Consider the following 13,895-nt stretch of genomic DNA (forward strand, 5'->3'; position numbering starts at 1 on the left):
TGTACAGGTGCAGGAAGCTTGGTTTTCATAAGCAGGAAATTAGATGGATTTTGTTTGTACTACAGGTGGAGTGTTATTTGGTTCCAATCTCCCCACTGCAAAATTGATAGAGCAGGTGGATGAAAGATTTTGGAGGCGGAAACAAGAAACAGGATGTTAATTCTGCATGGAAAGGCTGGACAGAATGGAAAAGCTGAGGGGTAACCAAGTAGAGTTTACAATAACAAAGGCATTTGATTGAGTAGAGGAAGAAAAGGTATTTCTAACTGGGTGAGATTCCGAACTAGTGGCTGCTGTTACAGCAGGTAATGTCCATTATGGAATAAGCGGAAATCTTTATTCAGGGCATGGCTGGAGTGTGAAACTTGTCACGACATGGAGCAGTTGAAGCCAACAGCATAGAGGAGGCTAGATAAATACACAAAGAAAAGTCAAGTTTATTGTCATGTGCACAAGTGCGGTGAGGTACAGTACAATGAAAAACTTGCTTGCAGCAGTATCACAGGCACGTAGGTACAGACAACACACAGAATATGTTATACATCAATTATACATGACAGTGAAGAGAAAAAAAAGTAGTATACACTGAAAGGGTGAGGTGAAGAAGGTTGGAATGGGGCTCGTGGACCATTAACACTTCATAAACCAATTGGGCTGAATGGCTTGTAGGGGTATATGGAGTTAGATCACAGATCATCCGTAAACTTGCTAAATGACAGGATGGCAGACATGATAAAACATAGCAGAATTGTCCAATCGGTTGCGCACCAGTCAATAAAACTACTGATCATTTACCACTGGGCCACTTCCCTACATTAACCCCACATCCTTTGATTCCCCTGATATCTAAAGATCTATTCAAGAGACGATTAGATGAACTTACAGAGAAGAGAGATGATAGAGGGTTATTAATAACCAAGAGGTACAGATTTGTCAGATAGAATTGGTTGCCAGCCCCTGTTGGATTTCCCTCATGAATAAACATCTTCGCCCCAGCTCTCCACAAGACAGCTGTCAAAGAGTGCGGCCAAGTTCTTCTTTCCCTCTGCTTACTGCACATTGAACTGAGTGATGACAAGCACAAGAACAGCAAATGATAATAAACTTTACATCATCAGCTCCTCTGTTACAAGCCCTGTATATACTCTAGATAGAACGTTTCATGAACACAATGCCAGCTTTCAAGAAGAAGCTTGAAATTCTAATGAACAAGAATGTTTTTGTGTGGATGTGATTGAATTTCTGCAACTCTACAATGGACCTGGTGCTAATGCAGCCAAACAGCACTTAACATGGACTTAAAATTCTTGCTGGCACCTCGGTGCACAAGATCTGCTAGCACACACACCACAGCCGGGTGATGTTAATCCTCATGCAACATGCTTTTTAAACCTTGCTGTTGAAAGTGTATCACACTGGTCTGATTAGGAACCAGTGTAGGGACACTCACAAGGAACCAGCCTGTCACAGTGCCATATGCACAACACCTGTACTATCTAAAAGAGCAAGCAGCAACTATTTTTGTCATTGTTAGAAAGTCAATTGCACTTGACCTTGGAAGTTCCCAAGGGCACCATCATGTCCATGCTGGTTGAGAAAGAGCTGCCCCTGCTTAATCCCACCTTCTGTCACAGAGTGTGTAGCCTCCTCAACATTCGCTGCCTCTCCCATTAACAGTTTCTCTTCCTCTCTTTGCTGGCTGCTGCTTACGCCTCCCTCTGACTAACCATTCATCACTCATCAACCTCTGCCACCTTCTCTCAACTTTCACCGCCGCCACTTGTTCATCAAACTCTCCTGCCCTCCCACTTCTCACAGGACTGTCCTTCTGTCCTCTCTGCCCCATTACTGAAACATTTTATCTCTTGACTTTTCCCAGTTCCGAAGAAAGGTCATCGACTTGAAACGTTAACTCTGTTTCTCTCTCCCGAAGCACTGCTCGGCCTGCTGAGTGTTTCTGCCATTTTTGTTTCAGTTCCTCCTCCTCTTCCATCTCTGGATCAAGGAGACGGCTTCCCCAAAATGACTTTGAGCATTTGCTTCCCCTCTCACTAATTAATGTTGTATCACTCCTTCCCATCTGACCCCCACTCCCCGAATGTTCACCTCATTCCTCTCAGATTCCCATTCCCTGAATATTCAACTACTCCCTGACTCACCCCTGCGCCTTGGATATTCTCCTTCCCGCCGGACTCCCCGTTCCCTGGATATTCTCCTTCCCGCCGGACTCCCCGTTCCCTGGATATTCTCCTTCCCGCCGGACTCCCCATTCCCTGGATATTCTCCTTCCCGCCGGACTCCCTGTTCCCTGGATATTCTCCTTCTTGTTGGACTCCCTGTTCCCTGGATATTCTCCTTCCCGCTGGACTCCCCGTTCCCTGGATATTCTCCTTCCCGCCGGACTCCCCGTTCCCTGGATACTCTCCTTCCCGCCGGACTCCCTGTTCCCTGGATATTCTCCTTCTTGTTGGACTCCCTGTTCCCTGGATATTCTCCTTCCCGCCGGACTCCCCGTTCCCTGGATATTCTCCTTCCCGCCGGACTCCCCGTTCCCTGGATATTCTCCTTCCCGCCGGACTCCCCGTTCCCTGGATACTCTCCTTCCCGCCGGACTCCCTGTTCCCTGGATATTCTCCTTCTTGTTGGACTCCCTGTTCCCTGGATATTCTCCTTCCCGTCGGACTCCCCGTTCCCTGGATATTCTCCTTCCCGCCGGACTCCCTGTTCCCTGGATATTCTCCTTCCCGCTGGACTCCCCGTTCCCTGGATATTCTCCTCCTTCCCGCCGGACTCCCTGTTACCGGGATATTCTCCTTCCCACCGGACTCCCCATTCCCTGGATATTCTCCTTCCTGCCGGACTCCCCGTTCCCTGGATATTCTCCTTCCTGCGGGACTCCCCATTCCCTGGATATTCTTCTCCTTCCTGCTGTTCTGCCTCTCTGTTCCTGGATGGATTTTTTTATTTGTTTCTGGGTTGTGAGCATCCTGGCATTTCCAGCTCTTATTGCCCATTCTGATTTGTCCATGAAATGAGGGAGCATAAAGAGTCAATCACATTCCTCAGGCTTAGGACTCACTCCTGAACTCATCTTTGTAGTTTCCCTCTGTTCCCTCTCAAAGGCAATACCGTTGGGATGAATTAGATGCACACAAACTGAAAAAGCAGATTCAAGTGGATCAGGATGTCTGTCTTGAATATCTTGTCACTACTTAACCAGTTGTGTCTTGTACCTTACAGAATCGTGGTGACTAACAAAGGTCCCGGAGCACTGGAGTACTGCTGGAAGGTGCTGATGAACGGACGTGGTAGAGGGGACCACATTCAAGCAGTTTCATCAGACTCATTGACCAGGGAGGAGTATGGTAAAGCACTGTGCCTCACTTGTTTTTAGCCAAGGTTGTCCTGAGTGAGATGGCCAAAACACATTACCTGCCAGCAGCCCAACATCTACCAGAGTAATTGCCAAGGAAGAAATTAATCTAATTCTCTCCTTATCTTGCCTCGTAGGTCAACTTCCCTTAGCAGTAACCTGTCCACGTGTGTCAGCAACTACAATGGGTGTAGTAGAGAGTTGATAAAAAGGGGACGTCTGATATGTGTCTAACCCTGAGATGTGTTTCTGATCTGGTCCAAGTCCTTAGCTCCCTGAAAGTGGCAACACAAGTAGACAGGGTGGTAAAGAAGGCGTACGGCATGCTTGTCTTCATCAGTTGGGTATTGACTATAAGAATCAGGAAGTCATATTGCAGCTGTATAAAACTCTGGTTGGACTGCATGTGGAGTATTGCGTGCGGTTCTGCTCGACCCATTACAGGAAAGGTGTGGAGGCTTTGGAGAGGGTGCAGAAGTGCCTCACCAGGATGCTGCCTGGATGAGAGGGCATGTGCTGTAAGGAGAGGTTGGACAAACTTGAGTTGTTTTCTCTGGAGCAGCAGAGGCTGAGGGGAGGTTCATAAAAGTATGAGAGACATAGATAAGGTGAATGAAGTGTTTTTCCCAAGGTAGAAATGTAAAATACAGGAGGACATAGCTTAAGGTGGGGTGGGGGGGGGGGAGGGTGGGGGAGAGTTTAAAGGCGATGTGCGGGGTTAAATTTTTACACAGAGAGCGGTAGGTGCCTGGAACATGCTGCCAGGGCTGGTGGTGGAGGCATTTAAGAGGAATTTAGACAGATACATGAACTTGCGGGGAATGGAGGGGCATGGATCATGTGCAGTTAGATAAGATATAAGATAAGAGATCTATTTATTACTCACGTGTACATCTAAGCACACAGTGAAACGCATATTTTTACATAGAGTGTTCTGGGGGCAGCCCACAAGTGTCGCCACGCTTCCGGCGCCAACATAGCACGCCCACAGCTTCTAACCCGTACGTCTTTGGAAAGTGGGAGGAAACCGGAGCACCCGGAGGAAACCCACGCAGACCCGGGGAGAACGTGCAAACTCCTTACAGACAGCGGCCGGAATTGAACCCGGGTGGCTGGTGCTGTAATAGATTACGCTGACCTCTACATTTTAAGGTGGCATCATGGTTGGCACAGACCTTGTGGGTCGATGGACCTGTTCCTGTGCTGTACTATTCTATGAAACCCAGTCTGTGCCTTCTGTACCTTAGCTGGGGAGCACTGCTCTCCCTGCAGCTCAAGCTAAACCCTCCGTAGGTTGCATTTCCATCACTCTCCCTCCCTCTAACACTACCCTTTCTTCTAATGCACACTGTGCCTTTACAAATCCAAAGGGACAGGGGCTACCAGGAGGACAAGTCGATTTCCCCCACTGTAATGTACGTAACACAAACCCATAAACAAAGACCACCAACTGTGCAATCCAAATGGAATTCTTGCAAGATTGGATTACTTTCACTTTCAGATCAAGGCGGCTGCTCCAGTGGCTTAATGAGTGAAGACAGAGTGTGCTGGGAACTGAACACACTATCAAGAAAGTCCGTAATTCAATTTCCATCAGCCAGCCGTTCTCCTCTGGGCAATTGTTAAGTGCCACGATTGGGCTTACGTGATGGGAAATAAAATCAGCCAGAACTGCTGGCCATAATTACTGCCCGATGAACCTTGTCGCAAAATTGTCAGTGCCTGCAGGTTTTGTGTGCGACGTCTCCCCCCAGCTGAATTGCCTTTTCCTTCATCCATTATCCAATCTGGTCATGAACATTGATGAGGTTTATAGCTTGGCCGCTAATGAATTCCACAGCCTCGCCACTCTCTTTCACTCATCTTTCTCAGATTTGCTTTTGTATCACACGGTCCCTCAGTCTTAGTTTCTCAGCAGTCTGCTTCCCTCTATCTTGGCTCTACTTTTCAAAATTTTAAACATTTTCCATGACATTTCTTAACTTGAAAAATTCCCAAATGTTCGAAATTGTCTTCTCCATTATCAGGAATCACACTGGTGAACTGTGTTGTGGCCTGTCTAAAGCTTAACTCAATACTCTTGCAGCAGCGTGGCACTCGATACTGCTCACAGTAATCTGTCTTATACAGCCCATACTGTATAAAGCGGGCTCATCATTACCTCTTTGTTGTGATATAACCAAAAATCCCATTCATTTTTCAATCGTCTGATCTGTAAGTCCAGAAGACTCTCTGTCCTTTCACACTAATACATCAACTTTCTTTCAGAGTAGAATTACTGATTTATTAATTTTTATTGAAATGAATCTTTACTTGCTGTCATTGAATTAAAAGTGATTTATTATTGTCACTTGTACTGAGGTACAGTGAAAAACTTGTCTTGCATACCGTTTGTACAGATCAATTCATTACACAGTGCAGGTACATTGAGTTAGTACAGAGTCCATTGAGGTAGTGCAGGTAATAACAATAACAGAATACAGAATAAAGTGTCACAGCTACAGGGAAGTGCATTGCAGGTAGACAATAAGGTGCAAGGTCATAACAAGGTAGATTGTGAGGTCAGAGTCCATCTCATCGTATAAGGAAACCGTTCAATAGTCTTATCACAGTGGGATAGAAGCTGTCCTTGAGCCTGGTGGTATGTGCCCTCAGGCTCCTGTATCTTCTGCCTGATGGGGACAAGGGAGAAGAGTGGGTGGTTGGGGTCTTTGATTATGCTGGCTGCTTCACCAAGGCAGCGAGAGGTATAGACAGAGTCCATGAATGGAGGCTGGTTTCCATGACGCACTGGGCTGTGTCCAAAACTCTTTGCAGTTTCTTGCGGTCCTGGGCAAAGCAGTTGCCGTACCAAACTGTGATGCATCCAGATAGGATGCTTTCTATGGTGCATTGAGAAAAGTTGGTGAGTGTCAAAGGGGACATGCCAAATTTCTTTAGTCTCCTGAGGAAGTAGAGGCGCCGGTGAGCTTTCTTGACCGTGGCATCTACGTGGTTGGACCAGGACAGGTTATTGGTGATGTTCACTCCTGGGAACATGAAGCTCTCAACCCTCTCAACCTCAAATTACACCTCATATTTTTCTCTTGTCACACCCTCTAGGCAATATCCAGATCTTTGATCTACAGGGACTGCAGAAGTGAGGGACACCAGTGCCTTCTTACACCCAATCTGAAATGCTACCCTTAACCACTTTCCTGCTTCTATATTTTTATATAATTATTGTATTTCTTCTAATTTCATAGCCTTTCATCTTCTTCAGTAACTTCCCATGTCGTACTTAGTCACAGACAATCCCAAAGTCCATGGGCACCACATCCGTGCAGACATCCATTACATTAGCCCATTAACCACATCTCATACCTCTTTAATGTATGTTTTTGTTTGAAACCTGCTTCCACTGAGGAGTCAGACAATGCATTCAGTACCTAAGACAATATCTCTTCTTTCCACTTGTTCTTTTGCCGATACCCTAAATCTGTCTTCTGGCTACATCCTATTGCCAGCAGAAACACCTTCTCCCTATTTATCAAAACTTCTCTTAATTGTGACCTCCATTGAATCTTCCTTCAATACCCATAAGGAGTTTCACAAATCTCTCCAAGTAGTTAAAATCCTTAATTACTGGTATCTTTCTGGTAAATCTCCTTTGTACTCTCTGTGCATCCTTCCTAAACTGTAGTGTCAAAAATCAGTGAAGAAAATACAAAATTCAAAGTGCGATCATAAGCAGCGATTTATATGAGCTTCGTTACCTGGGTACGCGGTGCCTGTTTATAAAGCCAAGTTTTTCCCATGTTTATCACAGCTCCTCAGCCTTGTCCTGTCATTTTTAAAGACTGGTGAATGTCACCCCTCGGGTCTCACAGTTCTTGCGCCGCCTTTAACATTGTATTGTTTAGTTTATGTTCCTGATCATTATTCCCTTCACACTGCTCTCTGGTTAATATCTACAGCTACGTGTCTGCCCATTTTTTCCAGGCTGAATAAATCTTCCCAGACCTTTATAACCCTCAAAGCCATTATGGCCATCATGTTCATAGCAGTGGCAAAAGAATTACCCAGCCTAATCCCACCTTCCGACTCTCCCCCTCTCCATTCACTATTTTTCCCAATTCCACTTCATCTACAATATTCTTCAGGTGTCACTGTTTTACAAGGGGTAATATTAAACATTCAAAAACTTAACTTGGCTGGAAAACAAAATAGAAAATAAATTATGAGTGGAATTGGAATTGGTTTATTATTGTCACACGCACCGAGGTACAGTGAAAAACTTTGTTTTGCATGCCATCCATACAGATCATTTCATTACAACAGTGCATTGAGGCAGTACAAGGGAAAACAATAACAGAATGCAGAATAAAGTGTTACAGTTACAGTGTAGACAGATAATAAGGCCATAACGAGGTAGATTGTGAGGTCAAGCGTCCGATTTACCGTACTAGGGGACCGTCCAGTAGTCTTATAACAGCGGGATAGAAGTTGTCCTTGAGCCTGGTGGTACGTGCTTTCAGGCTTTTGTATCTTCTGTCCGATGCGAGGGGTGAGAAGGGAGAATGAGGCAGCGAGAAGTGTAGACAGAGTCTATGGAGGGGAGGCTGGTTTCCGTGATGTGCTGAGCTGTGTCCACAACTCTCTGCAGTTTTTTGTGATCTCGGCAGAGCAGTTACTGTACCAAGCCGTGATGCTTCCAGATAGGATGCTTTCTGTGGTGCATTGTTAAAAATCGGTGAGGGTCAAAGGGAACATGCCAAATTTCTTTAGCTTCCTGAGGAAGTAGAGGCGCTGGTGAGCTTTCTTGCCCGTGGCGTCTACGTGGTTGGACCAGGACAGGCTGTTGGTGATGTTCACTCCTATGAACATGAAGCTCTCAACTCTCTCGACCTCAGCACCATTGATGTAGACAGGAGCATGTACACCACCCCCTTCCTGAAGTCAATGACCAGCTCTTTTGTTTTGCTGACATTGAGGGAAAGGTTGCTGTCCTGACACCATGTGACTCTGCTCTCTGTCTCCCTCCTGTATGACACAGGAGAGAAATCCCATTTCCCTATTAGTACTGAAGGTGCCATCTCCCAGAGGGAAGAACTTTCTCCCGGTATATTAACAATGCTTTCCCTGAACCAACACCAGTAGCAATAAATTAAGTGTCCATTCACCTCCTTGCCAGTTGAGATCCTGCTATTAGAAGTTGACTGTCACGGTAGTTATGTATAGACGTCATTACACTTAAACACATTTAATCTTTTGTGAAGCATTTTAAGAAAAGGCACTGTAAATAAATGTCTTTCTTTCTTTCATTAGTGATGTGAAATGAGTTAAGTATCAAAACAAATGCTTTGACATTTTGAAATGGTGATGTGAATTGACATGCCAATCTGGACTCTCAAGTAACCTTGCCCAATTATTCACTCTGCTGCATGTCTAGGTGTAGCTTCAATAAGCTCAATGGTCGCCCATTCACTGACCAAAGCTATTCAGGCCACCAGCAGTGCTGTAGAAAGCACTTCCCCCCAGGTATCTGTGGATCTCGACAACTCACCGTTCACAGTGGAACCGTGCAATGGAATGATTGCAGCAATGGAGGCACAGGAATTCCAAGTCAAGTTTGCCCCATTGGATGTTGGTGAATTTGAAGCGTCGCTAATCTGCAGGTAAAAGCCGGCAGCCTGTTTGTTGAAATGCTGAATGTAATTTGCTTGGGTATTGCACAGTGACTTAAAGAGGATGTGAGGAGGCCATAGAGGGACATAGGAAGGGTCAGTGAGTGGCAAAGAGCTGGCAAAGGGAGTATAATGTGGGAAAATGGGAAATTGTCCATGTTGCAGAATAATTAAAAAGAAATCTTGTCTAAGTGGTGACGATTGCAGAGCTCTGAGATACAGAGAGATCTGACTGTCCAAATACATGATTCACAAAAAGCTGATATGCATGTACAGCAAGTAATTAGGAAAGCTAACAGAATATCATTGTTTATTGCAATGGAAATTGTATCCAAAAACAGGGAGGTTGCACTTCAGTTATACAGGGCATCGGTGAGACCACACAGAGTTGTACAGCACAGAAATGGGCCCTTTCAGCCCACCTCGTCCATGCTGACCATGACGCCTCAATGCCAATCCCATTCACCTGCATTAGGCCCATATCTCCTTAATCCTTTCCTGTCCATGGAGATGGCCTCGGAGATGGAGTACCAATGTGCTCCTTACCTCATCGCCCATGTCATGAAAGCGTCGCAGTGATGGTTCTTGTAAGAACATAAGGAGCAGGAGCAGGAATAGAACAGACCACCCCTGGAGACTCCCCCACCACTCAGTAAGATCCTGCCTGATCCAATGTTGGCTTTAGCCCCACTTTCCCATTCTCTCTCCATATCTCTTCACTCCCTCACAGTGCAAATGCCTGGCACTCCCCAGTGAATATATTTCACCGACTCCACCTCCCACAGCTCATGGAGGTTGAGAATTCCAAATGGTCACAGCCTTCTGAGAGAAGGAATTCCTTCTCATTGCTCTTTCTATCCCCCTCAGTATCTTTTTTTTCCCAATAAGATCACCTCCCATTCCAAGGAATATAACCTCAACCTGCTCAACGTTTCTTCATACATCGACCCCTTCATCCCCGGGATCGATCCAGTGATCCTTCCCTGCACTGCCTCCAAAACTGTACACAGTCTCACAAGCACCCTATCGAAGCGTCCCTGCTCTTACCCTCCAATGCCTTGCAATAAGGGCCAACGTTGCATTAATCTTTCTCCTCTCTTCTCCCTGGCAGCCCGAGCATTTGCTGCTCCTGTTTGACAGTCATGGGGAGTGTGGCTTTAAGGGCTGATGCCTTGCTTGGTGAAGCGTATTGAGAGCTGGGTTAAGTTAGGTGAGCTTCCATAGGGAGCCATATAGGTCCTGTTTTAGCACTTCATTCTGGGTGTAAACTATCCTTAGACTGAGTCAAGTGTCCTTTTGAGGAATTTCATGATATTTTATGGGAAAACTGAATGGACATTGGAGCACTAAGAAAGGGTGTAATCCAACTTCAAGTTTCCTGGCAAGTGTTAGGGCAAATATGACAGTGAATTACCTAATACAGGCCTGTTGGATGTGTGGGATTTTGTTCTGTGCAAAGTGACTGTGTACAACGGTCATTCTAGTTCAGGGTAACCAATTAAAGGTAAATGTAATCTCTGATAAAATTGACCCCAATGTTTATCATCTAACTTGCTGTCCAAGTATCACAACTTTTCCTAAATAAGAGGTGAAGCTGTCCGTTTCTGAGCAGATCCAAGTTACCAAACCAAGGGAGCAAAGATAACACAGTAACAGATCTTCCATTTTCTCCCCTCGGGTCTGAAGATCCGGCCTGCTTTGGCATCTGAAGCTCACTGATTGAAAGGGTTGGTGGAGGCAGAAAAAAATACCTGGATGACCACTTGTAGAGCGAAGAGCAAGACCAAGAGTGGAGCAGCAGATTCATTTGGTTCATTTTTGGTTGGGTTGGGCCAAATAACCTCCTTGCATGTCTATGATAATATTACTCTATGAAGCATAGGGTGGTCATTTATGGGTTTCTTCTCCAGTTGCTGTTCAGTCAGACCTTTTGGTGCAAAAACCTCCTCCAATAATCAAATCTACCATTATACTTTTACATGCCTCACCAATCACACCATTTGGTGTCTGGCTGGTCTTTCAGCTGTAAGCAGCTCCCTTCCCCTACCCATAGACCTCCAGAAATTGTTGGGTTTGACAGTGTGCCAAAGCATTGTAGAGTCAATCCTACATTTTCTTTCACCCAACAGGATTCTTCTTTCCTTCAGTTCAGGTTGGAGCACTAGGACTAAAGTGATGTAGCCTTGTATTGTCAGTGTTTGAGCTTAGGGATCAGGAACATGCAGGCCCTGCTGCTAACAAGTGACGTATGCTCAACACAGCAGTTGGTACAGGAAGAGGCCAATCAGGCCTTTGAGTCTATTCTACCCTTCAGTTAGATCATGGCCAATCTGTATTATTGTATCTGGTTTGAAATTTTCACTTGGCATCCAGACAAGATCTTTATAGGGAGCAAGAGAATTGCAGATCTCCACTCCCCTTTATGAAAAGAATCCTGATATGACTATTGACCAGTATCTGTGGAAGAGGGAAGCAGATAATGCTTTAGGTCAAAGTTCTGATGAAGTATCTGTGATCTGAACCATTAATTCTGTTTCTCTTTCCACAGATGCTGCCCGCTCTGCTGAGTGTTTCCAGTGTTTTCTGTAGATTATTGCCTAGGTTTTCCCAGCTTGGGTAGAAGAGTTTCCAGAGAGTAGCTAGCCTCACTGGGAGAAGATAAGTAGACTCTCTTGGCCCAGCCTTCCTCCTCTCAGCTTTGAGATGTTTGGAAGGCATAGTAACGGAAGCATGATGAAGCAATACACATGGTAGAGGACGTGCTGGAGTTGGCACCATAAGGCATTATCTCTCCACAAGTAATGCCACTCCATTAAGTGTGAATGGGCGTCCCTGTTTGTGAGATAGGCTAAGTCACTGAGTCACTGCCTCACCTCCATGGGCTCAGAGTGAAGCTGGGTAATTGCCTGCTCCTTCTGACTGACTCTGCCCAGGAAGGAGCATGAAGTTTGGATGTAAATATAGGTCATTCACTTCCAGGGGTAAACATCAACCATGCTTACACATGACTCCAGGGAATGGATATGTTGCCGTACGTCAGTTCAACATCCAGAGAGTGCGGCGTTGGACAAGTCTGCCCTAAGATGGCAGGACGTGACCCTGCTTTTATTGAGGGTCTAGTGAAGGTGGAAAGGAATCATTCATATTGGTGACGTGTGAGTCATCATATCATTCAAGCAACCTGCAAGATGGCTTCTACTGCAGGGACACATGTCGTCAGGGCTGTTCTTCCCTGTTTCCAAAGTTATCCTCCTTATAATCTCAAAACATGCACAAAACTACAAGAACTCTGGAATCTTTTGCTATCCTTATCAGTAGGATTGGCTGAGTTGTTGTTGGGCTAAACTACTGTTTCAAGAATGCCTGTGGTGTGTACAGCGATGTCCAGAAACTGCACACACATCATGATTTCTCCCGAGACGTTAACAGTCAAAGCCTGGTCACCAAGCTCCAGGATGAGAACATAGCAGGGGTGTCACAACCTAAAGCACCCTAACTTCTTCCTGGGTAGTCTGCAACCCAACTGCATGAACATAGAATTCTCCAACTTCTGGTAACCTGCTCTCCCTCTGTCCCATTTCTCTCTCCTCCTGATCTACCCAGTTCCTCCTACACCCACTCGAGTGCCCCATCACCCCGTCTCTTTCCCCTCCTCCACCCACTCTATCTGCCCATCACTGGGTCCCCTCCCCACCTCCCTTATTTGGTTCCAGGCTCCACCTTCCTCTCCTATCAGATTCCATCATCTGCAGCCCTTTGGTGCCTCCACCTATCACCTCCCGGCCTCTGTCAGTAGCTCCACCCTCCCCTCCTCCGCCTGTCCATCACCCCTCCCCACCTGGATCCACCTATCACCTGCCAGCTCTTGCTCCAACCCCTTCCCTCACCTCTTTATACTGGCTATATTTCAGTCCAGATGAAGGGTCTCGACCCGAAACGTCGACTGTCCATTTCCCTCCACAGATGCTGCCCGACCCGCTGAGTTCCTCCAGCGCCATTTGTGTTGCTTCAGATTCAAGCATCTGCAATCTCTTGTGTCTCCTCTTCTATGACCTCATGCTGCTGAGTCGATGAGCTGAGTGGTGAGAGGTGTTGTTGGTGCACGGAGTTGTTGAGAATGCTGATTGTATCTGTGACGAGGGAAAGCCGCCGTGCAGATAAACATCAGGGGCTCCTAACACTGTTGGCAAAAGGGCCAACTCCCTACCAGCAGTCAATATCCAGCAAGGCTCAGCTTCCTGCCATCAGGGCTAGAGTTCTGGGACTGATGTCCACCCAGCCTATTGGGTTAGGATGCACTGAATATGCTGGGAGAAGGAAGCTAGCTCCATGTTTCCATACCTCCCAAGAAGGTACGTTTGGTTTGAAACTTTACCTTGTGTTCTGTGTACCATTTCAGAGCTTGGGTATAATTGGGTTTCATTCACCACTGGCTTGGAAATGAATAACTAAATTCTGTGGCAAAACCTTAGTCCGTTTTACCACATCATCCACACGTCCCACTGAGACTAAGTGTAGTAGGGAAGCCTCCAACCTTCACTGCTTTACAGGTCTCATTGGTGCCACTGAACTATCTTCTCTGAATAAATGGCTTGGGAACCCTCATTCCATTTGCTTTGTCATGACTGTGAGCTGGTGCGAGCCAAGTTAATGCTATAAATAAATTTTCCCTTGGCACATTTCTTCATAATTAATTTCAGTCATGCAGTTTAAATTATGATAATTATTTCTGGCGATAAAAGTAATCAGAGCTTAACCTGCATTGTCATAATTAATTATTAGGAAGTTTGATAAGCTGCAGTTTATTTATAGCAGCTTCTCACTGATGCTCATTTAATGTGTTTTAAATCTACCGT

At 45.7% G+C, this 13,895-nt stretch overlaps 1 protein-coding gene across 1 annotated transcript in view; it reads left to right on the forward strand.

Annotated features, from left to right (window-relative positions):
* The window catches only part of hydin (HYDIN axonemal central pair apparatus protein), a 541,323-nt gene that overhangs the window by 443,478 nt on the left and 83,950 nt on the right, over positions 1-13,895 (forward strand). Inside the window, exons 73-74 of the mRNA XM_052028752.1 lie at positions 3,241-3,365; positions 8,805-9,030. Coding sequence (XP_051884712.1) covers positions 3,241-3,365; positions 8,805-9,030 — 351 coding nt within the window. The remainder of the gene's footprint in view (positions 1-3,240; positions 3,366-8,804; positions 9,031-13,895) is intronic.

The sequence above is a fragment of the Pristis pectinata genome, chromosome 13 (genome assembly GCF_009764475.1).
Source record: "Pristis pectinata isolate sPriPec2 chromosome 13, sPriPec2.1.pri, whole genome shotgun sequence".
NCBI classification, from domain to species: domain Eukaryota; kingdom Metazoa; phylum Chordata; class Chondrichthyes; order Rhinopristiformes; family Pristidae; genus Pristis; species Pristis pectinata.